Source organism: Typha latifolia, chromosome 8 (genome assembly GCF_019914945.1).
Source record: "Typha latifolia isolate L0001 chromosome 8, TyphaL0001v2, whole genome shotgun sequence".
Lineage (NCBI taxonomy): Eukaryota > Viridiplantae > Streptophyta > Magnoliopsida > Poales > Typhaceae > Typha > Typha latifolia.
Genome location: NC_133093.1, coordinates 11,336,072 through 11,362,018, shown reverse-complemented (window position 1 = coordinate 11,362,018; position 25,947 = coordinate 11,336,072). Strand labels below are relative to the sequence as shown.

At 37.1% G+C, this 25,947-nt stretch overlaps 4 protein-coding genes across 8 annotated transcripts; 1 reads left to right on the top strand and 3 right to left on the bottom strand.

The window, feature by feature from the left end:
• Positions 1-659: 659 nt before the first annotated feature.
• LOC140794299 (probable protein phosphatase 2C 27) lies at positions 660-3,519 on the bottom strand. Of its 4 annotated transcripts, none has more exons than XM_073146278.1 (5): positions 3,303-3,519; positions 2,545-2,774; positions 2,245-2,442; positions 1,771-1,976; positions 660-1,423 (listed from the first exon to the last, which is right to left on the bottom strand). In XM_073146278.1, the coding sequence occupies exons 2-5, from the start codon at positions 2,710-2,712 to the stop codon at positions 865-867; spliced, it is 1,131 nt and encodes a 376-aa protein (XP_073002379.1). In that variant the 5' UTR covers positions 2,713-2,774; positions 3,303-3,519; the 3' UTR covers positions 660-864. The 4 variants fall into 4 exon arrangements, with proteins under 4 accessions (XP_073002379.1, XP_073002382.1, XP_073002380.1 ...); XM_073146281.1 differs by having other exon boundaries at positions 2,545-2,698; XM_073146279.1 differs by having other exon boundaries at positions 2,545-2,770; positions 3,303-3,511.
• Positions 3,520-4,796: 1,277 nt separating this feature from the next.
• LOC140793332 (serine/threonine-protein kinase/endoribonuclease IRE1) lies at positions 4,797-9,425 on the bottom strand. 2 transcript variants are annotated; one of them, XM_073144749.1, is made up of 7 exons: positions 8,853-9,423; positions 8,310-8,508; positions 6,740-8,205; positions 6,280-6,452; positions 5,919-6,165; positions 5,515-5,809; positions 4,797-5,107 (listed from the first exon to the last, which is right to left on the bottom strand). In XM_073144749.1, the coding sequence occupies exons 1-7, from the start codon at positions 9,167-9,169 to the stop codon at positions 4,961-4,963; spliced, it is 2,844 nt and encodes a 947-aa protein (XP_073000850.1). In that variant the 5' UTR covers positions 9,170-9,423; the 3' UTR covers positions 4,797-4,960. The 2 variants fall into 2 exon arrangements, with proteins under 2 accessions (XP_073000850.1, XP_073000851.1); XM_073144750.1 differs by lacking the exon at positions 4,797-5,107 and having other exon boundaries at positions 5,672-5,809; positions 5,898-6,165; positions 8,853-9,425.
• A 794-nt stretch (positions 9,426-10,219) lies between these two features.
• Positions 10,220-13,110, bottom strand: LOC140793252 (glyceraldehyde-3-phosphate dehydrogenase B, chloroplastic). Its single transcript, XM_073144625.1, has 9 exons — positions 12,794-13,110; positions 12,587-12,700; positions 12,161-12,322; positions 11,702-11,869; positions 11,446-11,606; positions 11,276-11,337; positions 11,151-11,200; positions 10,634-11,040; positions 10,220-10,530 (listed from the first exon to the last, which is right to left on the bottom strand). Exons 1-9 carry the CDS (start codon positions 12,875-12,877, stop codon positions 10,395-10,397), a joined length of 1,344 nt encoding a protein of 447 aa, XP_073000726.1. The 5' UTR covers positions 12,878-13,110; the 3' UTR covers positions 10,220-10,394.
• A 1,700-nt stretch (positions 13,111-14,810) lies between these two features.
• LOC140793568 (exosome complex exonuclease RRP44 homolog A) lies at positions 14,811-25,927 on the top strand. Its single transcript, XM_073145103.1, has 24 exons — positions 14,811-14,921; positions 15,029-15,166; positions 15,247-15,404; positions 15,722-15,777; positions 16,257-16,379; positions 16,491-16,621; positions 16,700-16,940; positions 17,010-17,166; positions 17,453-17,693; positions 17,816-17,972; positions 18,046-18,114; positions 19,313-19,438; positions 19,648-19,700; positions 20,988-21,094; positions 21,394-21,448; positions 21,528-21,627; positions 21,704-21,815; positions 22,397-22,517; positions 22,655-22,714; positions 22,804-22,909; positions 24,790-24,885; positions 24,964-25,045; positions 25,197-25,262; positions 25,581-25,927. The coding sequence occupies exons 1-24, from the start codon at positions 14,868-14,870 to the stop codon at positions 25,774-25,776; spliced, it is 2,805 nt and encodes a 934-aa protein (XP_073001204.1). The 5' UTR covers positions 14,811-14,867; the 3' UTR covers positions 25,777-25,927.
• Positions 25,928-25,947: the final 20 nt, after the last annotated feature.

Below are 25,947 nucleotides of genomic sequence, written 5' to 3'. Positions count from 1 at the left end.
TGCTGAATGGTGGACAAATCAATTGAATCTGAATGGTTTGTCATCTTAGGCATGCTTGCATTTAGTTATTTTAAATATTATTTCTACAGGCGTGATAGAAGCAGCTTACCTTTCACACAGTTGCCAAGCAGCTTACCTTTCACACAGTTGCCAGCTTTTATCGAAGCTTCGATGCCATTTTTCCCGAGATTTCTTGTCTTTCAAATATGATGGGGATATAAACAATTCATGCTTTTGTTTATTTTTAATGAATCTTTCCTTTTCTTTATAAGAAAAGAGCTTAAATAGAGTGGTGGACCAGTGAACAAGATAACTGACAAAGGCACCTACATCCTCTATAGACAGGAGAGACGATGTTAAACAAGATAATCAACCAACGGGTAATTTATTTGTGCATCACCACCTACAGTGTTTTACTTGGAAACAAAATGTTCCTTCTATATGCATTGACATTCTGCTGAAAATAACAACAGAAATCGTATTTCATTACAATTAGATTCAAGTGCAACTAGAGGAGTCTAGCAAGTTAACATATTAAATGCAAGTAGGACAACAGTCGTATTTGAAGTTCTGACTGCGTTCCCCAATTGCAGCAGAAAACAGATAAAACGGACATGTTCTAGGTTTTAGCCTGTGTTATTAGGACCAAATAATCCAAATTCTGTAGTGACTTATGCTATGAGCTACATAAGAAACAATTAATCCTTCGATACAAATAATTGATCTCAAATTTAACAGACTAGCCTACCACTCTAACAAAATTTCAAAGAGACTAGGTTTATTTCTCAAAGGAGGCCATTGCAGAGCCAAACATCATGAGGCTGTAAAAAATGCAAGAGACGCAACAAATTTAGAAGTCCTACATCAGACATTACTGTCAAGAGCCCCTTTAAGAAGATGCAGTCCCTCTAGCGAAATGCTTCTTCGCACTCGGGTTCTAGTGATTTCAATTCTAGGGGGCGGATCAGGTGAGAAACAGATGACCACCACGGTTAGATTGTCGCAAGTGTTCCGTTTTAGAGCCTCCCGGACTAGCTCTCTTGAGCACCTTTCAGGGTCATTGTGGATCATAAGCTCTTTTCTGGCCATTGTCACTGCACATTGACTGCTCATAACATCCCAAAGACCATCACAGCCCATTATCAGGAACTCATCTTCCTCAGTGAGTACAATCTCCTGCAACTCAGGTTCTGCAATCAATGGATGGGCAGAACCTTTGGCACCCTTCATATGCCAATCGCCTAGTGCCCTTGCTACAGATAGTTGACCGTTCAGATAACCATCATAGACTATGCCCCCTAGCTTCTCAATTCTAATTCTTTCACTCTTGCAGTTGGGCTTGTGGTCCCTGGAAAGTTCAACAGCTCGACCACGCTTCCCTAGGACAGCTCGGCAGTCACCTGCATTGGCAATGAGCAACATCCTGCATAGTGAAGAAGATTGGATTGTTCCAAGTTAGTCAGGACAATAAATTCTCACAAGGAAATACAAGCAATTTGAATTTTGGATAACAAATTAGTTAAACCAACAAGCTCGGCAGTCACCTGCATTATCAAGTTGGTTTTCTAATCTACTGCTGGAATATGAAAAAAAAAAGTCCCCAAGGTGATTGCATAAGTGCCACTTATAAATATTAGAAACTACTAACATTAACTATCAGTCTATCATGGTTCAGAATAGCTATTCTCCATAAATCTCAATTCCAGCTGATCTCTTGAAGGAAAAGAATTTCTGTAAAAAGTAATGGTATGCAGCGGCAACAGAACCAACCTTCCAAAAATAAGGGCTGCTAGTGCTGTGGTTCCAGAAGAGCGGTCAAGAGAACGGGAATCAGCCAATGCATGATCAGCTTTCATAAAAGCACTCTTTAGAGCCTTCTCCGCGCTCATGGGAAAATGAGAATCGTCAATAATAAATTTGAGGATGTTCTTTCGGACAAAAGACACAGCATCTGTACCACCATGGCCATCAAATACCTGTCCACGTGAACAACTGTTGTCATGATATTGCTAAATCAATCTTTCAAATTAAAACCATGACATAGTTATTGCACAATTCATGAATTCATGACATGAGAATGGAAAAGTTTAATCCCAGTTTTCCATTAAAAGGCTCAACACATTTATGGGAAACACATGACTATGACTGATGCAACAGAAACACCAAACCATTCCTTGATGCCATGGTGAGAATCATCAGCATATAAAACATAAAACTTAATCCAAGGTGAGAGAGTTGACTCACCCCATAAAAAGCACCAGGTGATGGGAAGCCTGCAGATGCTCCAAGATGCTCAACTAAATTGTCTATGCAGACATGCTCATCTTCCATGAACGTTTTCGGCCCTATCTCCGAACAGCTCCCAGAGCGGAACACAGGCAAGAAACTTGATAGTTCTTCAGTTGGAGAATTCGTCAAGCTCAGGCTCCTGACCTCCACATCCTACAACAAGAAAATAAATCGATTACACAACAAAAAATGATTCAAACTAAAGCTCCTATACAGAAAGAACATTCAACAATATAATTACTAAAGAGTACATACTATATCAGTCGATCCAACAATGCGGGCACTGCTCATGCAATGCCGGATCATAGAAAGGTGCCGAGGGGGTTTACCAACTTTGATGTCCTTCATGCCATCCGGCGTCTCAGGATCTTCACCGATGAGTGAAGATCCATTCTCCTCGCCTCTATACCTGCTATCTAACATTGAGAAATGAGGAAAGAATTCTGCGCATGCCGCCGTCTTCCCCTACGATACATGAGTGCTGGCTTGAAAAACAAAACAAATAAAAAACTTGGTTCTTTTACAACTCAATCCTTGTGATCTATTTATGCTAAATGCCACCTCAAAAGTTCTAATCTACTTATGCCAAATGCATCATATGGATTCCTAAAGATCCACAAACCGCAGACCACCACAAGCTCCAAAAGACACACAATTATCCAAATATTAAGGCCAATTGAATCATAGAAAAGTCGATGCTTTGCAAGATAAAAAGCTAAAGAATCTCCGAATCACAGTAATCTACAGCTGATAACAATGGATTTGGACAGGCCAATATCCTCCATTTCCCATGAATCGAAAATATGAAACATCCACACGACCAATATCTCTACGAGAACTTTGATCAAATGGGTCAGAGAAACTAAGGATAAACATACTACCAAACAGACCACCAATTCCACCTAAATCTAGACAAAGCTCACCAAGATCCTAAATTTCTAGTTCAAAGATAACGAATCCACAGATCCAAACATTACACCTAACGATCCAAGGAAAACCCTAGAACAAATCACCTTTCAAAAAGAGGGGGAAAAGGACAAAAAGGAACTTCTAATCCGCGAAGCCGTTGATCATTGCCGTAGCAGAACAAGATTCCGTCGATGCGCAAAGAATGCGCATTTCCAACTACTCCGAGATTTAGGAGGAAAAATTTACCCAGAAAAAAAGAAAGAAATCCCAAAACATTCGCTGAAAGGAGGGGCAGGAAGATAGATCACAGCTTTTCGAGAGGAAAAGGGCGAAGGGAAACCTTCTTTTGCTATATATGGAAGCGACGGTGACAATGACCGGCAATAGGAGGTCACCCGGTCGCCGCACAGCTAATCGAAAAGGAAACGTGTCGACGTCTTAGCTATCTGATGGGGTGTTGACCTTGTCATCAAAGGGTGCGGCGGGCGATTCCCGGCCGTCGGATCTATCCCTACCTCTTGTGGCTCCCACGTCCTTTGGCCTGTTTGGGGAAAGGATGGGGGTAGTTGTGGGCGATGATGTGGTCGCCAAAATTATAATCTTATATTGATAAGGTTTCCATTGATATAATTAATATTTGTCACGATTAGATTGGGGCCCAATGGCTCATTAATCTTCTTCTTATCGATTCTTACAATCACAATGAGGGTTGTTGCTCACTCAGTTTACTCCTTAGTAAAATAAAAGGGTTTCTTTTTGACAATAAGAAAGAGGATGCATGCAAAGATGATGTAGTAATTAATCATTTATATTTGATTATTTGATGGGATGAGTGCTAGGATGGTCATAATAACAAATCTAAAAATGTCAATTTATTTGAAAATAAGAATAAATACTGAAAAAATTAAAAAAAAAAAAGAAGCTTGAGACTTTAGGCCTTGTTTGCTTTGATATTAAGGATCTCCTTAAATTAGTTAAGAAACTTCTAAACTAATTCAGTAATTAAATATAATTTTTATATTTAATTAAGTTTACTTTTAAAAAAATTAAGACTTAAAAAGTAAGACTAATCAATAAAATTTGGGGCTTAGCTTCAAACCAAACAAAACCTAATGGTATCACCGATAGATTTGAATTCAAAAATCCTACCACATGAGTGGCAATACTTCATTGCAAATGTGAGATTTAAAAAGTGGACTTTGTAAAGCGAGTTTAGCTTTAATATTGTGGAAAGGAAAAGGAAAGGAGTAGTTGAGATTTTGCTGGTGATAGGTGGTCACAAAATAATGATACTTTTATGAATTGGTAGTACCAATTATAGAGCATCTTTTGGATCGTAAATTTGGTTCATTGATTTCTAATCCTTATGATAGTGGATGTTGTTATTCTTATCCTTGTCCTTTCTACTTAATTGGCTAATCATGGGAGGTCTTCAACTTCAGCTACACCTGGGATGGGAGTTGTTTGTTTTCTTTGCTTTAGTTATTTGCCTCAGAAAGGGCTTTTAAATCTTAATACATTTTCCTTTTTTATATATATGAAGATGCTAGTGGAGATTGGATGAGGTGGAAGACAAGGGCATGAAGACAATGAAGGTATTGCCTCTAAATCTCTAAGGTATAGTTTACATTCATGCTCTATATGGCAGCAGTTGAACTGACATGGTTACATACATATAACATTTACATCCATGAATGATCAGCTAGCTAATATAGTGTTACGTTCATGTACTCGGGTTTGGACTCTGGAGCAGAGTTTGAAATTAGAGTAAACTGCTTTTGAAATATTTAGTGAAACAGTCTTCTTCCCTGCAATATTTGGATATTACTTTGTAGACTTCAATCAGCAGCTTTGGGAATCGGCTCGAGAAATACCGATCAAATCCTTCAGGTAGAGACCCAAGAATTTCCTGGATATCATAGCAGAAGTAAATTGTAACATTAGATTCAGAAAAGATAAAGATAGTTATGGAAACTCAACATCATGCATATCTAGATTTCTAAAAGTTAGAATGATTCATCGTATGTGCACATCAGAAGAGAAGATGCCCTCTCACAAAACCATCATTCTGAACCCTGTGATATGCCTCTATCAAGGTAAGGTTGTCCTTATTGAACAATTATTCTAGCATTCCAAAGATCACGCATTAACCTGGCATTGAAGACTAACATTTTATATAGAAGTCACTATATGAATCATATACTATAGTACGAATGGAGCTATACAATTCTTTGAGTTCAAGTACAATTATCTTTCTAATGGACTTCAATGGAAGAGGAAAACTTGTAAGGGAAGGTATAGTGTTATAATGCAAACCTGAAGCTCACTTGGAAGTTCCCTGTAATGATTTGATATATTTCTTATCAACCGTAGGAGGTCGCGTGTGCAATGAAAGTTATATTTTCTATACCGACTCGTGTCTGCAAGAAGTGCAGCATCCAACTTTTCATTCCATTTTCCTCCGATTGCAAGCGGTGCAGCATGTTCTAAAGCATTCAAGAGTTCAGATTCGATTGATTTGTCAACCCTGTCACTTGTCTCACGAAGAAATGAAAGTCGCATCTCAGAACTCCAAAAGAGAGGGTGATGGAGTACTTCTACAGCCTTTGGTCTGGTAAAAAAAAATATTCATCTTAGACAAAGTTAGATGGAAACTGTAGGGGAAAAAAGAATGACTAAGTAGGCTTCTGAAAGCATACGAGAATTAGAGCCACCATAACCTTATCTGAGGGTCAGGGTCAAACAATTGAGAAAGAAGATCTACAGCTTCAGGTATATGATCCACGCAAAAGAGATCAAAACGGCTCTCGATAATGTTCAAGTCCCGATTAAAATAACTACCAAATGGATGTCCACCTTTAGTGATACAATAGAAAAGAATGCACCCCAAACTGAACAAGTCCAATGCACGAGTCTGACGCCCATGAAGAAGCTGCTCAGGTGCTTGCCAACCAGAGCTACCACATCCTACAACACATAATTATAAGCTTGCACTTGTTTCATTACTATTCTGAGACAGCAATATTTCAGCAACAGATATGACACTGACAGCTCAAACAAAAGGATTCTTATATTTCTTACCAGTGGCATGGTGGCTTAAGGAAGACATGTCCTCTAGGAGGCGTTTACTGATACCCATATCAGAAACCTTTGCCTTAATAGACCCTTCATTGGTAATTAACACATTCTGAGGCTTTAAATCGCGATGTATAATTCCAAGTTCATGCAAATGTGCAAGACCTGAAACCACATCTCTGTATAAGAAAGGAAAAAGGAAATGAGGAAACACCATATGCAATCCAGATATCGAATAAACCAATTAGAAGAGACGGTCAAAAGAAATGTATGTTTAACTGGGGAGTCGGAGTATGGCTCTCTCCCTTTTCTCCGTTAATAGTAGTTCAAATACTATTGCTGCACTTATCTCCATTTGTCATTTGACCACTAAAGTAAGTAGTCATATGCATGGAAACAACTAGCCGACCTATTTAATGACAGTTTGGAAAAGACAGATATAGTACAGCAACATCTCTTCACTAACCTCATCACTTTTAAAAGTTGGGTTGAAGGAAGGCCATCAGTTCTCCACAACTGGATATCCTTTCCAATACTGTCCAAACAGTTACAGGGGACTCTGCGCTCACTTACAGAGTTTGGGGTTGGAGTTTCAGGAGAAGTGGAAAGCAAAGGCAAACACGAGCATAGCTGAATCAGATCAGCTAGGCTGCAGCTGCACCTTTCAAGTGAGATATAAATGAAATCCAAATCCTGCTCCACTCCATAGAATCGTACAATATTTGGATGATGGTCAGAAGCAATAAGATTATGAATCTCTTTAAAAGCAACATCATGATGAGCACGCAAAAGACGTTTAACAGCAACTGGACGACCATCATAAAACCCTTCAAAGACAATTGTACCATTGCTCCCACGACCAATTTCAGTATTTGAAACAAAAAGTTTCCCAACCCAACGACCATCTCCAGCATCATTAGGTTGCATAAATTTTTTAAAAGGATACCTCTCATTATTTTGAGAATGCATAAGCTTGTCAGTTTCACTGTTCTCCATATCAGATGATGATAACTTAGTATCGCTCCTAAGAACAACACCATCTTTGACTTCTCCAGCTTTTCGAGCTTTCTTCTTCTTAGGGACTTCTGTCAATTGCTTGGCATCTTTGACTGGCTCCCGGAGGTGCAAATAAAGAAGTGCAGTAAGGATGACGAAGAATGGTATTACTAACCATGCAAAAGATCCATATATAAATTCAGCAGATCTCTTGGTAAAATACTGTCCAGTGCGAATTGCATGTTTGAATGAGTTCTCTGACAAAAGCAAATTGCTTTGATAGTCATCCACCATATTCACAGGATTGAACTCATTGTCACCATTTCTATAAACATCATCATTGTTGTCCAGTACAGAATCATCCATATTCTCAGACATTCTCGAATACTCGTTGGTTCCAGCATATGGTTCTAATGACAGAGATTCCTCAAGAATTTCATTTTGATGAATAACAGCCTGGTTTTTCTCTCTCATAGAGATGCTGTTGTGGGAATAAATTAGAGGAATCTTTTGTTTATCACCCTTGCTTTGGATGTGAACTGGAATTTTTCCTTGATATTGGAATGATGGCTCAAGCCTATTGCCAATCCCCTGTAGCCTGAACCTTTTGTGATAATAAACATCCACAAATGATTTTGTCAAATTCCACAAATGCCTACCTAGATCAGAAGAGCTGAGAGAATAGTCTGTCCTTATTACAGTTAAATAATTATCATCTTCAGAACTTATTACCATCTCAAATTTAGGTGAAAGAGCTGTGTTTTCACTCGGAACCTTAGAGCCAGTCGAACTTGAAACTGGATCATGCTTGCATACTAGCTCACCATTGTCAGCATTAACAGTGTACATAGTGGAAGTCTTTGATCCAACAGTAACTACAGAACCCTCTATATGTGGAGTTCTCGCAACATACTTCTCAATAGTCAAGGCATGCTTCTGGGAGAAGAGAAAGAGAGAGCATCAATGAATCAAATAAAAGAGACAGAGCAATAAGAGAAGTAGCTCTTTTTTTTCCCTATCCAAGATATGTGCAAACATACCCTGGAACCAAAGCCTTTGATGAACTCATATAGGTCCGAATCCGTCGCATACCCAGGATACACCAAATACTCAGAATCACTTGGATAAAAAGATAAAAGTGGGTAACCTGTTGAAAGTTCCCAGAGAGTCGTGTGGGATTTGCTATCCACCAATTCAATAATGCCATCATCATTAACACGAAGAAATGTATCAGGTCTTCTGATCAAGGAAAAACGAAATAGGAGACGTGATGTTAGTCTAGCATTTTGAGTAGTTACCTGGAAGCTTATGATTGCAAACATATGGACCATATCGCATTTTGTGTGTGAATAATATTTCATAGTTAAGGATAAGACTAGCGACTATGTCAATCTTAATCAGTTCATTACTTGATTCCTCTTTCATAGATGCAATTTTGCATATAAAAGCAACTTCGCAACAGCAAAGAATCAAATTTTCGTTACAATGTAGAGCTACTGTAAGAATATCTTTTACCTTTTAAACAATAGATTAAAATGAGCACCAATTAGATATAGATTCTAACCTTACTATAAGATACTTACACGGAATTAACTTCCAGCAAAGATCTCGCCCCCGGACTTCGACCCAAAGATTCAGGAAACGACACAACGGAGCGGCTCAACTCATCAACGGGAACCAGATCGGTCAAGAAGTTTCCCTTCCTCGATACCGCCTCTAATTTGCTCTTCCTTGCGCGCACGGACAAAGCCGAGGGTAGAAGAGGAAGCGGAGAAGGCAAACGAGAGCTCCCCCATCTCTCTCCCGCTTCCTCGAGCTCCGATTTTGACGGGATTTGCACGCCGGAGAAGAATAATCCCGCGAGAAGGAAGAGAACCAATAGAAACGATCGAGAACTCATCGAAGGCAAAGGGGTTTGTGATTGAGGAAGACATGGGATATAAATTGGGGGAAGGATAAAACCCGAGCGGCAAGGCAAAGGGGATGGATTGGGAGAGAAGAAGAAGAAGAAGAAGAAGGAAGGAGATGCCTCGCTTTCGACCCTCCTTGCTTCGCTTTCCTTCCTCGCGCTCTTTCCTCTCCTCTTTGCTGCTCTGCTTCGGCAACGGTAACGGTCGGAAGGGGGAAACTTCGAGTGGCTTTGCGACGAGGGAAGGTTCGGGCCCACGGCAAATGGCTATTTTGGTAGCACGTAGTGAGATAATTTTTCCGACAGTTACCCGTTAAACGTATGGATAATCGCGCTAATTTTTCCGACCGTTATCCGTTAAACTATTACTCGTTTTACGTGCAACCAATTTCTTTTTACACGCATTGTCAAATAACAAATGGTTATTTTATCTTCAATCTTTCTCTCTCTATTTTTTTTCTAAAATAAATGCAAAATAATTCCTATAAATTTTAAAATTAAGCATATGATATTCATATTTAATGGATAACTAACGAAAATGACATCTTAGAGATTTTTCATAATTAAAAAGTTAATGTGCCAGAAAAAAAGTTTGTATAACAATGAGTAATAATTTAAGGAGTCTAGTTATAAAAATCTTTCACATATATTTTTTCATTTACATTTGGATAAAAAGTCACTTTATGCGTAAACTTTATTGTTTTACCTCATTATAGGAGTAGCAATCCTCTAAAAATTTCATCAAAAGTTAACAATATTGGTGTCATTTTATCTTATGAATTGGTATCAATTAAAATCAATTTTTTACTAATAATCTTCGACTTTGTTTCCGAATATATAGCTATTTAATGGAAGTTAGGTCATTATCAATAATTTAAAGATGCACAGTAATATAAAATAAAGTTTAAGAAGATAAAATATTTTTTACAGAAATTTAGGAAGGTAAAATGTATGCAACTCTTCTCCTGTTTTTGCAACTGGTAAGTAATCCCAAGGGAAAATGCTTAGTAATTTATGGGGCCTAGACATGACAAGAACCACTGAAGGAGTAATTGAGTAATCCATACATTTTGATGGTTTGATCCTTGCAATATTCTTTGGCATTGTCAAACTTATTGTTTAGACAAGCAAAAAAGGACAAGAGGAAGTCCGAAAGAACAACTTCTGACGAACATTAGAAACCAAAACATATTTACTCAGCAATCTTCTCAGAAGTTTAGGCTTCATATACTTTGCATTCCACTGTCTCTGGGTTTGTCTTGCAGAAATCCTCCAGGGGATCTCCGCTTCCCTGTGCAGGCATGCCGGGCCACTTGCTTGCCACTAAATGAGTCAAATCTACCACTCGTTGACTGCAAAAAGGATAAAAGCACTAAGTGTTTGATATGTGTTCTTAGAAAGTTTCAGTAACCTTTCAGCTCAATAGTAGTCTATGGAACAGTAACTCTTACTCACCTGTATCCCCATTCATTGTCGTACCAAGCCACCACCTTCACCATATCATCTCCCATCACCATTGACAGGGACGAGTCTATGGTCGAGGAGACGTCCGAGCACCGGAAGTCAACCGACACCAGAGGGACGTCGCAGACCGCAAGAATTCCCTTCAACGGCCCGTCTGCGGCCTTTCTGAAGGCGGCGTTCACGTCCTCAGCCGTCAGGCCCTTCTTCTCCACATTCACCACCAGGTCCACCACAGAGACGTTAGGCGTCGGCACGCGAAGCGCGATGCCGTTGAGCTTTCCCTTGAGCTGGGGCAGCACTAGAGAGACGGCCTTTGCGGCGCCGGTGCTTGTAGGGACTATGTTCAGCGCTGCGGCTCTCGCCCGCCTCAAGTCGCGGTGTGATGCATCTAACAATCTCTGGGGATATGGCCAAGAAGAAATTTTATTATAGGAATGCATGAAAAGCTTAGATCTAACTTGATAACTTCTAAGCGTTTCAAGAGAACATCATTGTACAAAAAATAAACCTGATCCCCAGTGTAAGAATGAGTTGTTGTCATCGTTCCCTTGACAATTCCTACACAAAACATTTAAAAGGAATCAAACAGAGCTCGTTTCGTTTGAGGTTGTCATCAAACTAAAGAATACTCACCAAACTCTTCATCCATGACTTTCACAAAAGGAGCCAAGCAATTGGTTGTGCAAGATGCATTGCTGCAGGTGATCAAATCCATGAAATTTAGTAGGTAAAATAGACAGTTAGAACTCAGAGCTACAGATGGATGTAATAGATGAAATGAAGAAATTAACGAAAACAATCACCTGATTATGTTTGCCACCTCATGGCTGTAGTCGCCTTCATTCACTCCGACAACATAGGTAGGTATGTCGGCGCCTTTGGCTGGTGCAGTAATTACAACCTTCTTAGCTCCAGCTTGGATGTGCTTTCCTGCACCTGGGCCATCAACAAACACTCCAGTACCCTTCATCAAACAGTTCAAAGTTAATAAATTTATTCTGTTTCATCTCTAACCGCAGATGATTAAAAGCTCGATAATGGAGTACGGCGACGACATACTTCGATAACGATGTCTATGCCGAGTTCAGCCCATGGAAGTTTAAGAGGATCCCTGTTCGAGACGACCTTGATCAGCTTACCGTCGACGCTAATGGTTTCGTTGTCGACAACCTTCACATCTGCCTTGAAGGTTCCCAGCATTGAGTCATATTTAAGAAGGTGAGATGCCTGCAATCCAGAGACATCCTCTTAATCATTGTTTCTGAATCCAAAGAAGATAAAAACAAATTCAATGTCGAAATCAACCTGAGTACACATATAACCTTATCTGCATATGTGTATGATTTGAAATATTGATACGAATCCACATATTTTTGGGATGTAAAAAATTTACGTTAGACCAGTACAGTTACAAACTTTCCACAAATTTAATCTCTACATCTATCATTCGTTTTGAGAAGAAGAGATATACAGTCTACTTTCTCTCTTAAAATCAAATGAATAGCATTTTTTACATACATTCTTAACACCGCCGCTGTCGTTCACCACCACGACCTCGAGGGGGGAGTCCTTTCGGCCATGCCAGCACCGGAGGAAGTTCCTGCCTATCCTTCCAAATCCATTGATTGCCACCTTAAGCTTTGCAACAGTTTCCCCTCTCACAGGGTTTGCTCCTGTAGTCTGACACAAAGAAAACAGAATTCAAAGCATCAATATTACACAAGAAGTAGTAAAACACTATGAAGATATGATAGCTCAGTATAATTCTATTCAGTTTGTCTAATGGATGATTGGAGATGGCTTTGCTCACAAGCAAAAACTAGAAGCTTTCGCAGATTGCAGAATACAAAGTTTTAAGACAACCAACAATAAATTGCACTTATTCAGATAAGATCAGATAGTAGTTAGACAACAAAGAATGCATAGATTTCTGAAGGACCTTACCTTGGATGTCAACTGTGCAGCAATCACATCAGAGAATGATGCCTCCCTCCCATTTGTTGCAAAGGTTATGCAAGAACTTGACCTGAGACCTGAGAACTCAGCAACTTCAAGCCTCTGTTTCAAAGGCAAATTACCATCAGCCTCTTGCAAAGGACCGTAAATGCCATTCTAATGACCAAGATGAGACAGAGATCTAAAGAGGGATACCTTAGTGAAGCATGGGGTGGCCTTGGAACGGATCCCGGCATTGGAAGGAATCCTGGGGGAGGCTAGAGCTGCATGGGTGGCCATTGCTGCAACTAAACAAACAGTTAGCTTCTCAAAGGGCAAGGCATATATAGTTATATAGTTCTATTAATTGGACCCAAGTCCAGTACTCAATCCACTAGTTCCATGTCGTAGAGTTTTTTTTTTTTTTTTTTGGATAAAAGTTATTAGGCTATTAGCATCACCCATTCTTTCTATATCCATAAACCACAGGTTGGGACAAGAAGAAGATTATGTGAGCTGGAACCACTCGTTCCTTAGCCCTTCTCTCCTCTACGTGATATTCGCCAAAAGCATGCTTAGCTTTCTGTAGAATAAGATTGAGATGCTATTACGTGTGAGGCTGCAAGTACTCGATAAAGATGGTTGAGCTACTTATTAGTGTTGGATGACTGATGGAAGCTGGAGGATCCTGTGCTTCTCCATTCTTGTTACGATGTACATAAAGTTTTTAAACCGGGGAACTAAATTGATAAATAATTTAATAATAATTATTAATTTCTCTCTCCTAATTGAACAGTTAAAATTAAATAATATTAAATAAAATTAATCGAAAGTATATGAACCGAAAGTACTGGTCAATTTTTTTAATTATAAGGGTAAATTAGTTGTATTTTATTTCACTCTCTAACCTATTCATTTTTTTATAAAAATAATAATAAATTAGTAAACGTTTTTATTGTTAAGCAAACAGTTATAAAAATAAATAATAAGAAAATACTTAAATTTTAATTTTTTATCGATTAATCTATTCATATATGTAAAATATCTTATATACCTTTTAATTTATCAACATATAAAAATTATTGTTAATAACTAATTAGTTAGTATTGAATCACTGTTTGTAGAGGAGTTGGTTCTATACATAATTATTACTTATTACTCCAGTAAATAAAACATAATAATTACCCTAAATCTTCTAATCGGATGTCTATTTTCATATAGATCGGTTAATTTGCATAATTTCTTTATTATAACATTAACCTTCTTAACTTATGAAAACCTTTTTGAAATGTCAATTCCATTTATTATTCGTTCAAAAATAACATGTGAATGTCACGTGATTAAGTTTATACACTTTTATTTATTTATTTTAGAGGAACGAAAGAAAATAAAATTGAGATTAAAATGATCATTTGATTTGTTTTTGGTGAATATCACTGCAGAATGAGACATCTTTTCTAGTTTAAGAGACCAATATGCACCAAAACATGAAAATAAATAGGGAAATTTGTAAAAAAAACCCCTATATTATGGGTATTTTATGATTTGAGCCCTACTTTATTGCTTTTTCTAAAAAAACCCTTTTTCTGTTATAAAATTATTTCGAAAAAGCCCCTAATTAATTAAACCTCATATTAGCTTAATAAAACAAGATTATTCTGTTTTATTTAGATTAATGTTTTTAAAATTTCAAAGTTAGCCCTACTATCTTATTACCTAGAAAGTGTCAAATAAAATATTAAGTATTAATTTTAGAATTTTAAAAATATCAATTAAAATAAAACAAAATATTCTTATTTTCTTAAACTAATATGAGGTTAAATTAACTCGAAGACTTTTCTGAATATTCTTAATAAAAGACCACATAATGTAGGGTTTCTTTTTTGCAAATTTCTCAAATAAATAAGAAGATGCATAAGAAAAGGGCCAACAGAGTGTGTAACTATCCCTTTAAAAAAAATGTCGAACTAGGCCAAGTGATTCGAAGTATTGTCAGTGGATGAAAGTTTTATTTAGAAGCTATAGAAAATTGATACAAAAAAAAAACATATTCTTTTTTTTTTTGTTGCAAAAAAGGATTATATTACTATGATCTAGGTGAAGATCAACATCTAAATATGGTCAACCCGGGTCATGGTTTAAGCTAAGTTAGGTTAGGTTCCCGTTCCGGTCGGATCTACTCATTTAGTCACGTGTGCGGCACGCGCAAACCTATTTATAAGTCCCCATTTCCACTGCCGCTTCCGTCGCATATCGGAGCTCCGGAGAAGGCCGCAAGAATTCAAGAAAGATGTTGCAGAGCAAATCTTTCGTCAAGAAGACGAAGCAAGGCCGAGTCGTGAAGGTCCGTCTCCTTCTCTCTCACCTTATGCCCTCTTAAACCCTAACCCTAGCTCTCCGTTCTTGGCTCCTCCCTTCTGCTCTTCACCTTCCTGTTCCTTCATCTCCTAGGTCGTCAGGGAACACTACTTGCGGGATGATATCTACTGCGGTTTCCAGTCTTGCACCGTATGCGACACCTCTGCAGCGCGCCTCAGCTCCTCCGCTTCCACCATTCTCATCGTCGACACCAATGTCGTCCTTCACCAGGTTGGGTCTCCTCCTATTGTTTATTTTCTTGAATTCAGACTTTTTTTTTTTTTTTGGGTTGCTGACGCTGTTGTTATTAGATCGATTTGTTGGAGAATCCCGCGATAGATGACGTCGTGGTTTTCTCGGTAGTGTTGGAAGAAGTGAGGAACAAGAACCTGTCGGTCTACAATAGAATTAAGACACTCTGCACCAATTCCGCGAGGAAATTCTTTGTCTTCTCCAACGAGCACCACAGGTCGGTTCTTTTTCTTTCTTTCTTTCTTTCATTTTCTGGTATGTTCGTGTAACTAGAAAAAGAAGCTTCTTGTTCTGTTATGCTTATTACGATATTTGTACACAAAGTGCCGTTGAGCATTCCAGGATTTCTTTGCTCTATAATTTCTTGCATAGTTGTCAGGTTTGAGCGGATGTTTGTTACAAATGGATGCGATGCTTGTAGACATTTGAGGATTTTTTTTTCTTGTCATCAGTTAGCAGTTCATTGTGGTTGTTGGTGAGACAGCTTTTGAAAAGTTGACTGTTTTTTTTTTTTTTTCATAAAACGTAAAACAGGGATACCTATGTCAAAGAGATGGTTGGAGAAAGCCCAAATGACCGGAATGACAGAGGTATTTAGTTAACTAATCATTTCTCTATTTTTGTATAAACTATTATTATATTTATATATACAATGTAAAAAGATTAGTTAAGATCTGGTGTCTGAAAATTACTTGAATATTGTAGAAGAATCATTTAAACAGTCATACAAAGATGGCTTCATTCAAAATTCTAAATATCCACAATTGGAGGAGTTGAATTCACCAAAAAGATTGTCTGAGTGTCTGACTCATGTATGGGGTCATCTTTCCTGATATGTAGTATCTTCATCCATCTACATCCTTTCATCCATGTTAAGAAATATATTATCTCCTTGACTAGATCTTTTGGGATGCTTGATTTTCATACTCTTGATCACATTAAATATTTAATGTGCATATCATATGCTTATATTGGATATACTTCTCTTTGTCACCATTCTTTCACTTAACTTGTTGTAAAAGTGTCAATGTAAGTATTTCATGCTAAAAACTGTAAATCTTTAGTTCAGCAATTCGAGTAGCTGCTCGTTGGTACCAAAGCCATTTGGGTGGAAGCACAAAAGTTCTACTCATCACAAATGACAAAGAGAATAAGCGGAAAGCAATTGAGGAGGGTCTTTCTGTGGAGACAGGTTTTTCCTTGACATTGATACCTCTGCCTGATTGATAAAAAAAATTGTTTCTTACTTTTGTTCATAATGTTGTCAAACTTCTGAAATTTGGTGAGATATTTGTCGTTCCAGTTGAGTCATATGTGAGATCGCTTGCACAGCCTGGTTTGCTCGACTTGGTTGTTCTTCCAACTTCTGAGGATGTTAATATGGAAGAAGTTGAAGATATAAGACCATCCAAGAAGAAAATAATCTATAGTGAGGTATTGCTTTCTACCATTTTACTTTAGTGCAGGGCAGCGTCATTTTCTATAATTTGTTTTTTTTATTGTATGTTACAGCACAAACCTATGTCGGAAATTACGTCTGGTTTGCTTCATGGTATTTACCATCAAGGGAAGCTCCGAGTTAATCGTTATAATCCATTTGAGGGTTATGTGGGAAGTGAGAGCATTGGCGATGAAATAGTCATCTATGGCCGCTCTAACATGAATAGAGCCTTTGATGGAGATATAGTTGCTGTGGAGCTCTTGCCTCAAGATAAATGGCACGAGGGGAAGTCCTTGATCGTTGCTGATGATGGTATGTTTCTCCAGATTTGATACTAAACATTTGTATATTGCACACCTGAATTCATTGCCTTTCTTTTAGAGGATGACGAGGAAGAAGATGTTCATTTGGCTCCGAGTAGCGCTGATGATGCCCCGAGAAACAAAAACTTGGTACAACCTACTACTGGATCTGCTGGTCCTATTTCAAGTCGTCCAGCTGGGCGTGTTGTTGGTATCATCAAGCGCAATTGGAACTCGTAAGTTGATAGGAAAAAAGTGTAAGATTGTGCTTATGATGTTTTTAATTTGCCTTTTCCCTCTCTTTTTTCTAATAAGTAATTTCATGCTGAAAATTATATTTTACACATCACTGCTCGGTAATTATGCACCATAGTTATAATGAAAAATGAAATTTTACACATCATGCAATGTATCCTTTATTGCTATATTATTTTCTGGTGAAGGAACCCAATGTCTACTTCTATTGAGTGATTGGTAATTATCCCTTTGGCCATAATTCTAATGAATCTTGCATTACGACAGTTACTGTGGGTCGTTGGAGCCAATGCCTATGCCTGCAGGTAATGCTGGCATAGCCCATGCCCTCTTTGTCTCAAAAGATCGTCGAATCCCTAAGATACGGATTCAAACACGGCAACTTGGGAATCTTCTAGACAAAAGAATCATTGTTGCGGTTGATTCTTGGGATTGTTTATCTCGCTATCCGTCAGGACACTATGTCCGAACTATAGGAGAAATTGGCGATAAAGATACTGAAACTGAGGCAAGTTCTCATGAATATTTGTTACAATAATATAAGAAACTGTTGTTTGCCATGTATCGTTTATGTTGTGAGAAGAATATTAAGCACACAAGCTACTCCCAACAATTCTATTCTTGAAACAGGTGGTTTTAATTGAGAATGACATAAATTCAAGACCATTTTCTGCACAAGTACTCTCTTGCTTGCCACCTTTACCATGGACATTATCATCTGAAGATTTGGCTAATCCTAATAGACAGGACTTGCGGCATTTAAGAGTCTTTAGTGTGGACCCTCCTGGTATGATGGTTATAGGTCTTGATGTGACTATGCCCTTATGATGCTTGTTCTTATGGTCTGGTGATTGTTTCAGGTTGCAGAGATATCGATGATGCACTACATTGCACCTCTCTTCCAAATGGAGATTTCGAAGTTGGAGTTCGTATCCTTCATATGTTAAGTTCTTTTACCCTGATGTAAATTTGTTTGATCACAGTGTTTCAAAATATTGTTACTTCGTATGATATTTGTCGCTTCTCAAATGGACACAACTGGTTCAATTCTAAGAAAATTACCAGAGGTTGTTTTCTCGTTCCTGATTTTCTACTTCTACATGCTAGGCTTGCTAACAAGTTCCATTTACAAGTTCAGAGTTTTCCTGACACTAAACCATGTTTCCTCTTTCTGCATTTTGGCTAATGCATTGAGCAACTACAAGGAAAGGGAAGCAAGAGTAGGAGGTTTTGGGGGAAGGGGACATAGCAATCTTTCTAGGAAAGTTAGGTTGCTATAGTCAGTTTGCATGAGTTAATTTATTTGAAGAGCTTTCCAACATATATGAATGGTGGATCATTATATCAACTTGATCTTCTCGTTCTGCATTCCTGCTACCATATTCCTCTTGTGTACAACAATTGATCAGACGACAGGATATTCTAGATGCCAAACAACTTTCTAGAAATTTGAGGTGTTGCTGACCATGCTTTTTATAGATAATTACATAATCTAGCATGTCTTTTTTTTTCTCTTGCTATCAGATTGAACAGTTAACAGATTTGCCTGTTCTTTTGTTTTGTTTCCATAACATGAACCCTAAGTTGTTATATGCACCTCAAGTGCAACCTGCCAGACTCTGTAAAGTTGAACTAGCAAGCTCCACTGGAACAGCCTCACTTACTCTTTCTAGAAGTTTGAGATATCACTTGTGTTTGTCCGTGTTCTTAATTTTTCTAATTTCTTGACTGTAGTGATAGATAAGATTCAGTAGCCTACTCAAGTTCTTGTCTGACAATCATTTGGAGGCATAAAAAGTGATGTCAACATGAGCTTTAGTCTGTTTGTTAGTAATTCTTTTTTATATATGTAACCCATTATCATCAGCAGATGTAGACTAGTTATAAGCTATTTCTCAGCAATTTTCAGGGTTTAGAAATTCATGGTATTTGCATTTCAGAAATTTAACTCTCATAAGAACTTAGTATTCTCTCATTGTTTTGAGTTATTAATTCAGAAAGAATGTTTTTGGCTTGAGCATGTTTGTTTGGATGTACTAATTTATGATGCATCTTTTGCTCATTTTGTCTCTAGAGAAGTAGATGTTTGTGTTGAGATAAGACTTCAGATATCCTTAATAAATTCAGATATTGCTGATGTCACAAATTTTGTTCTTCCTGGCACGCCTCTTGATGAGGAGGCTGCACAGAGAGGTACATCCGTTTATCTTGTTGATCGGCGGATTGACATGCTCCCTAAACCTCTGACTGAAGGTATTCTCTCTCTCTTTGTTTTTTTTTTTTGTTTTTTTTTTGTTTCTTATCAACTTATTTCAGATGCAGATGGCATCTGAAAAGTCTCCAATTTTTTGGCTAAAAAGATAAACTGGGTTTTGATATCTTGTAATATGCTCTAAATGTTACTCAGTAGATAAAACAAAGAATTGTCACATGCAACGTCTGACTTAGTTTTCTCTTCTCAGACATTTGTTCTCTTCGTTCTGATGTTGAGAGACTGGCATTCTCCGTCATTTGGGTAAGTGCCTTTGCAGTATGTGACTAGTTTGTGTCATCTTTAGTATACAATGATTCGACTGCAAGTTGATATATATCTTCATGTAGAAGTAGAATTTTTATCTTATTTGTTGATAGCATAGCGCCATAGCCTAAGATTGTTTAGTTCATAAATTGGAAGCTATACGTGTTAAATATTACTTTTGCCTAAAGCTTTAAACTCTACATGTTTGGTTCGTCCTGTGAGAGTCTGTTCCAATAAGATTTGGGATTTCTATGGATAGGAAAGTCCCAAAGAGAAGAAAGGTGCAAATAATAATCTAAGAAACATTATTGGACATCATTCTACGCTATCAAATGGGTTCAGACTTCAAAGTGAAAGCAGTCCTTTGAGTAAAGATCTAATTTCATAGTTTTCTTGACAAAGTTATGATGTGGCGGTTGTCAAGCTCCCTAAGAGAATCCTCCTCTATTGAGGCTTGGGATCAAGTCAAAGGAAAAAAAAGGTTACACTGGAAAAAAAGAGAAGATGAAAGTTCTAGTTAGGCAATATCAACACGCTGAAAAGAATTTAAGGAACAATCAAAATGATAATATGGTAAGATCTTTGTAGGTCCTTTTACGTGTTTTAAGGTTGATCAGATGTGACATTGGCCAGAATCGCCATGCTTGATCATGTTTGGTTTATAATATGAATGGAGACATAAATGCAGTAATATATTTCTGAAGAAGCACTTGCTTTGACTATGTTTGCTTTAATAGCTTATTACAGCATAATCACTTACAAATTTCAACTAGAAGATGACTAGAATATTTCAAGGTAGTAACATGAAGCAATAGACATTCTGAAGAGTACATAATAACATAAGTGCATATGCTAGAAATTCACCATACATAAAAACAGTTACATCCAGTGCACACTAGTGAGGCAAAGCTAACCTGTGAAAAGGAGCATTAATATCTGAATATTTGATTTTTGACTTGTCAAGGCACTTGCCATGTGTTTGGACACCCTTGCTTACAGAGAAAGCACGTAGCCTGCTTGGAGTATAAAACTGCCATTGAAGTTGTCACTCCAGGTGTGGCATAGCCTTTTAGTTTTACCAAAGAGCATTTGGTTATATGACATTGATAGTGATGGAAAGTGTTGTTTCTGTTGTCATGGTAGTTTGCATACTGACAGAGAATGGTAAAAAACTTGCTTGAACTAGCTTGATTGGTTGCTTTTGTCATATGGTAATGTTTAGCTTGATTGGTAGCTTTTGTTATATGGTATGTTTCACCAACTCTTTCATCTAAATTGCTGCAGGAAATGACACCTGAAGCAGATATTATATCTACAAGATACACGAAGAGTGTTATCAAGTCCTGTGCTGCATTGTCTTATGTTGAAGCTCAAGCAAGGATGGACGATAGGTGCCTTATTACCTTACTTTTTCCAGTTTCTTCAAGTACTTGGACATTTTTTGTGTGCAGAGATGATTCTGTGTTGCTTTCTTTTACTTCTTCATTTGGACGTCGGATGTTGAATGATCATATTGGCTTAAGAGCCTTTATTGGAGAATCTTCAATGAGAATTCCTAGCTTTACTTTAGCTGAAGCAGATCAGTTGTACCATCTTTCTATCTGCTATTATCTCTGGCTGTTGACAGTTTCTTTTCATATTCAGATTGTTCACACTCTTAGATTTGTTAATGTATTTTTACAACTTGCAGTCGCTTGATGGATCCACTAACTATTGACCTAAGGAATTTGAATTCGTTAGCAAAGGTTAGCTTACCTAGTATAATGCTTTAGCTGTGATCTAACCACCATAATTCTTTTGATTATCTTACTTTTGTTTATCCAGATAATGAGACAGCGGCGTATTGACAGAGGAGCTCTTACTCTTGCTTCAGCAGAAGTCAAATTTCAAATTGATACTGAAACTCATGACCCTTTAGATATAGGTACATGGTGGAGTATATAACATCACATTTTTGTTGAGTCATGAAAAAGTATTGTTTGATTATATTCTTTCTGTAGGGATGTATCAAATTCGAGAGGCAAATCAGATGATCGAGGAGTTCATGCTTGCTGCCAATGTTTCAGTTGCAGAAAAGATTTTGAAAGATTTTCCTTTGTGCTCCTTACTAAGGTTATTAAAAGAATTTCATCCTTGTACCTCTCATAGCGTGTAGCTGATTATATGATGAACTTATGGTCCTCGTAGTAGTCTTTGTCCATCTGATGGGTTGATTTATATATAGTATATACTGACCTCTTGGTTTTAGTTTAATTATAGTAGACTAAGAATGGCACGGAACAGGACTGCACATGTCGATTTACTCATTGCATTCTTATTTTTAAGGCATGTGTACTTTGTAATCCCTCTTCGTAACGTGATAATTGCCCAATTCTACTAAATGGCGATTTCTGTGTTTTAAGGATCTCTCGTTTAGTTGTTTGTCTCTCACTTATTATTTTGGTCAACTTTTTCCCTTCAGACCTGTGAAAATTTAGAAAAAAGAACTTTGGAGATAGTGTTGTATTATACTATTATGTGCCATGTTGGATATGTTCATGATAGCTTTCAAGATTATGTAAAAAGCTTTGAATTTTACAATATGTACTCTGCCATAACATTGTCATAATAGTTACATATATTATGTGCTTCTTTTAATCCTTTTCAACATTTTGTTACTGTTGAAATTTTGTTGGTTTTGATGATGAAATCAGGCGCCATCCAAGCCCAACTAAGGAGATGCTTGAACCTTTATTGCGTACTGCAGCTGCTGTTGGCTTAGATTTGGATACATCATCTTCAAAAGCATTAGCTGATTCACTTGATCGTGCAGTGGTATGCATGCATTTTGATCTCTATGTAAACTGATCTGTCTTAGCCTGTCTAAGTTCTTACAAGATTTGATCGGCATTCTTTGTAAATTAATGCATCATGTAGTTGAGTAATTTCTGAGGCACTTGGCTCTTGTGCAGAATGATGATCCATACTTTAATAAGCTAATCAGGATTATGGCAACCAGATGCATGACACAGGTAAATTAACTGGAGTATGATAAATGGTTTTGCTGCTAGATATTTGAATTGAGTTAGGAGTTTTAACATGACTTTGTGTTGGAATACAGGCGGTTTACTTCTGCAGTGGAGATTTAGGCCCTTCTGAGTATTACCATTATGGTCTTGCGGCGCTTTTGTATACTCATTTTACTTCTCCTATTCGCAGATATGCTGGTCAGTTTACTCTCATTGGCATCTATTATAAAAGGCAAAGTTACACATGATACAATAGTTTTCCGTTCTTGCATCTGCCCTTTCTTTTTTCTTGGCTTATCGACCAATAAGGCTATGGGTAAGAAGGGAATGAGTAATACATGCACATGGAGTTCAGGTAAGATGTGCTTCATGGTACTAATATAGCACATTTTTCTTTCACCAAGTTATAAAGATAAAGCTAGTTAGGGCGTTAGTCCTTGTTTACTTCTAAAGCATTCAAACTAAGTTTATCACCAGCATTAGAATAAACTAAAAAATATATTACTCACCAAATTTTTATATAAAAATATGTTAAAATTGTTTATCTATTAAGCTAACTTATCTGTTGATTACATAAAATTAATGGGATCTTTACATAATTGCCACTGACAACTTTTCAAATATTATAATTGTCACTAAATTTTTTTAAATATCATAATTATCACTATATTCTTTAAAATATTAGAATCAAATTACCCCTAAAAACTTTTTATCCTTTCATAATTGTCATGATAATTAATTTTTAACAGGATATCTCTAACAGATTATTATTAAAATTAACAAAACACATAAATGCCCCCTTTTTAATTTGTGTAAAATATCTAAGAATGAGTTATTTCTCACATAAAATTAAATATACTTCGTTGCATTATAGTGTTGGGTGTAATATTGGATTAGTTTTTAAACTATTTTTAATAATTTATGCAAAGGCAAATTACTGAAATAGTCTTTTTTTGGACCTTAGTTGTCTTTTAATTATAATTACTTATATTTAACTAATGGAATGACATTTTTGAAAAAAAACTGAGTGATTTCGATGGCAATTATGATATTTTAAAGAATGTAATGACAATTATGATATATCAAAAGTTTTCAGTGACAATTATGTAAAAATCCTAAAATTAATTATGACAATTAATGTGGTTGATTTGTTGCCTTCGATCAACAGTAACTGTGTTTCCTTATTGAGGGTTCAAAGTCTGACTAAGCTTTTTCTTTGTTGAAGAGCATCTGCAATTGCTGTTGTGCACTGACAGTACAAATTATTAACTCTTTTCTACATTGTACTTTGTTTTTCTTTTTAACTGTTTTACTTGGATATTTGACATCAAGTAACTTTGTCACCAATAATCCATCATTGAACAATAGCATCTTACATGGGTACATACCTTTATTTCAGCATTTTGCTTATCCATATGTAGATGAATATTTTAGCAGAACTAGATTAACATAAATGAGGTTGATTAGTGAATATATGACTTTGATCAATATTCTGTAGGCATTAGCTTTTTTTTGTAAAAAAAAATAGTGCCAAAGGAAGAAATTCATTGCTGATTCTCAGGATTTGAATGTCCATGTGGCAAAGTGTCATAAATTGCTAAATTATCCTAGTGCCCAGCATGTCGAGAGACAAAATCTAAATCAACTGGAAATTCAAATCAGTCAGATAGGACTACTCTTTAGGCAGTGGAGTACCTGTTCATGTATAGTCTTTTATTCATGGAAGTCATCTGATGGTTGATTTTCTCCAGCTATTGATATCTCTGCTATTGATTTTCTCCATGGTTGATCATTATGCATTTCAAGATAGATTGACTGAGCACCAAGTCATTCATCTTAACCACATCTGTTATAGTATATTCAGTGCAGGGTCTGCTGTCTGAAGACCCAATTTTGTATTATGTGATCTATCCAATTCTGAAAATCAAGGATTCATCTATTATTTAATTCCACTCTATATGCTAAACTTGTGGCCTCTCTCTCTCTATTTAAGTTGTTTGAAAAGCGAAAACTAAGCAACTTTTAGTAGTGAAATTAGTAGATATATTTGATCTGATGTGCTTGTTTCTTTCTGGTAGATGTTGTTGTTCACAGATTGCTAGCTGCAGCTTTAGGTATTGCAAAGCTTCCACCGGTTTTTCAAGACGGTCCACAACTTACAAGCATTGCTGACAGTAAGACTAATTAAAATTTTCTTCCATCAGAAATTTGATTGTTGTCTCCATCCTTGGAATGATTTTTGTTCTTGTCAGATTTAAATTATCGACACCGCAATGCTCAGATGGCAAGCCGTGCATCGGTTGAGCTGCACACACTGATATATTTCAGGAAAAGGTAATGTTGTGGGTTCCTGTGTAGAAACCGATTCTGGGTGACCTGTGGTTGCTACGGATCACCAGAGAAGTAAAGAGGAAGAATAGCAGAATATATCTCTTTTTGTTTCTACTAGTAGATCTGAAATATAGACTGCATTTGTCTGTTGCAGGCCAACTGATACTGAAGCTAGAATATTGAAGGTCAAAGCCAATGGTTTCATAGTTTTCGTTCCCAAGTATGTTCTTTTTCTTTTACTATCGAGATCATAAAGGAGCTGCATTATATGTAGAAGAAGCCCTAAATCTTTTCACCTGATAATGACTTGGTTGCTTGGTTCTTTATGTTATTTTGGCCGTTTATGGGATGCACACCTTATACTAGATGTTTATGGGATGCACACCTTATACTAGATAACATCTAGTAGTATATTGTCTTATAAACCAGTTCACCGTTTGCTGTGGGTAGGTACTATGTCATGCCGCTGTTGAGAAGCATCCAGTAGTTGGTAAACTTGGTCGTGTTCCTATTGCTGAATTCCTGTTGTGTTTTCCAGGTTTGGCATAGAAGGACCTGTCTACTTGGTGCCAAGGGGAGAAAAAGGAAGTGATTGGGTTGTAGATGAGGCACATCAGAAAGTCACTAAGGCAGGAACAAACATCACTTATGGTATCTTGCAGTCTGTAAAGATCCACATGGAAGTGGTGGAGCCTCAACCCAACCGTCCAAAGCTTGAGCTCACCCTTAAATAGGAACGATGTATAATTGATGCTCATATGTTCTTTTACCTTTTTGTTTCTCTCTGTGCTTTGTGTTTTATGTACTTCCTGTTTCCCTATTTTATTTATTCTCTTAGATTGTGTACTAAAAGATGATTATCTTTAGAAAGATGATTGAGAAAAATCTATGACATCTTATTTGTT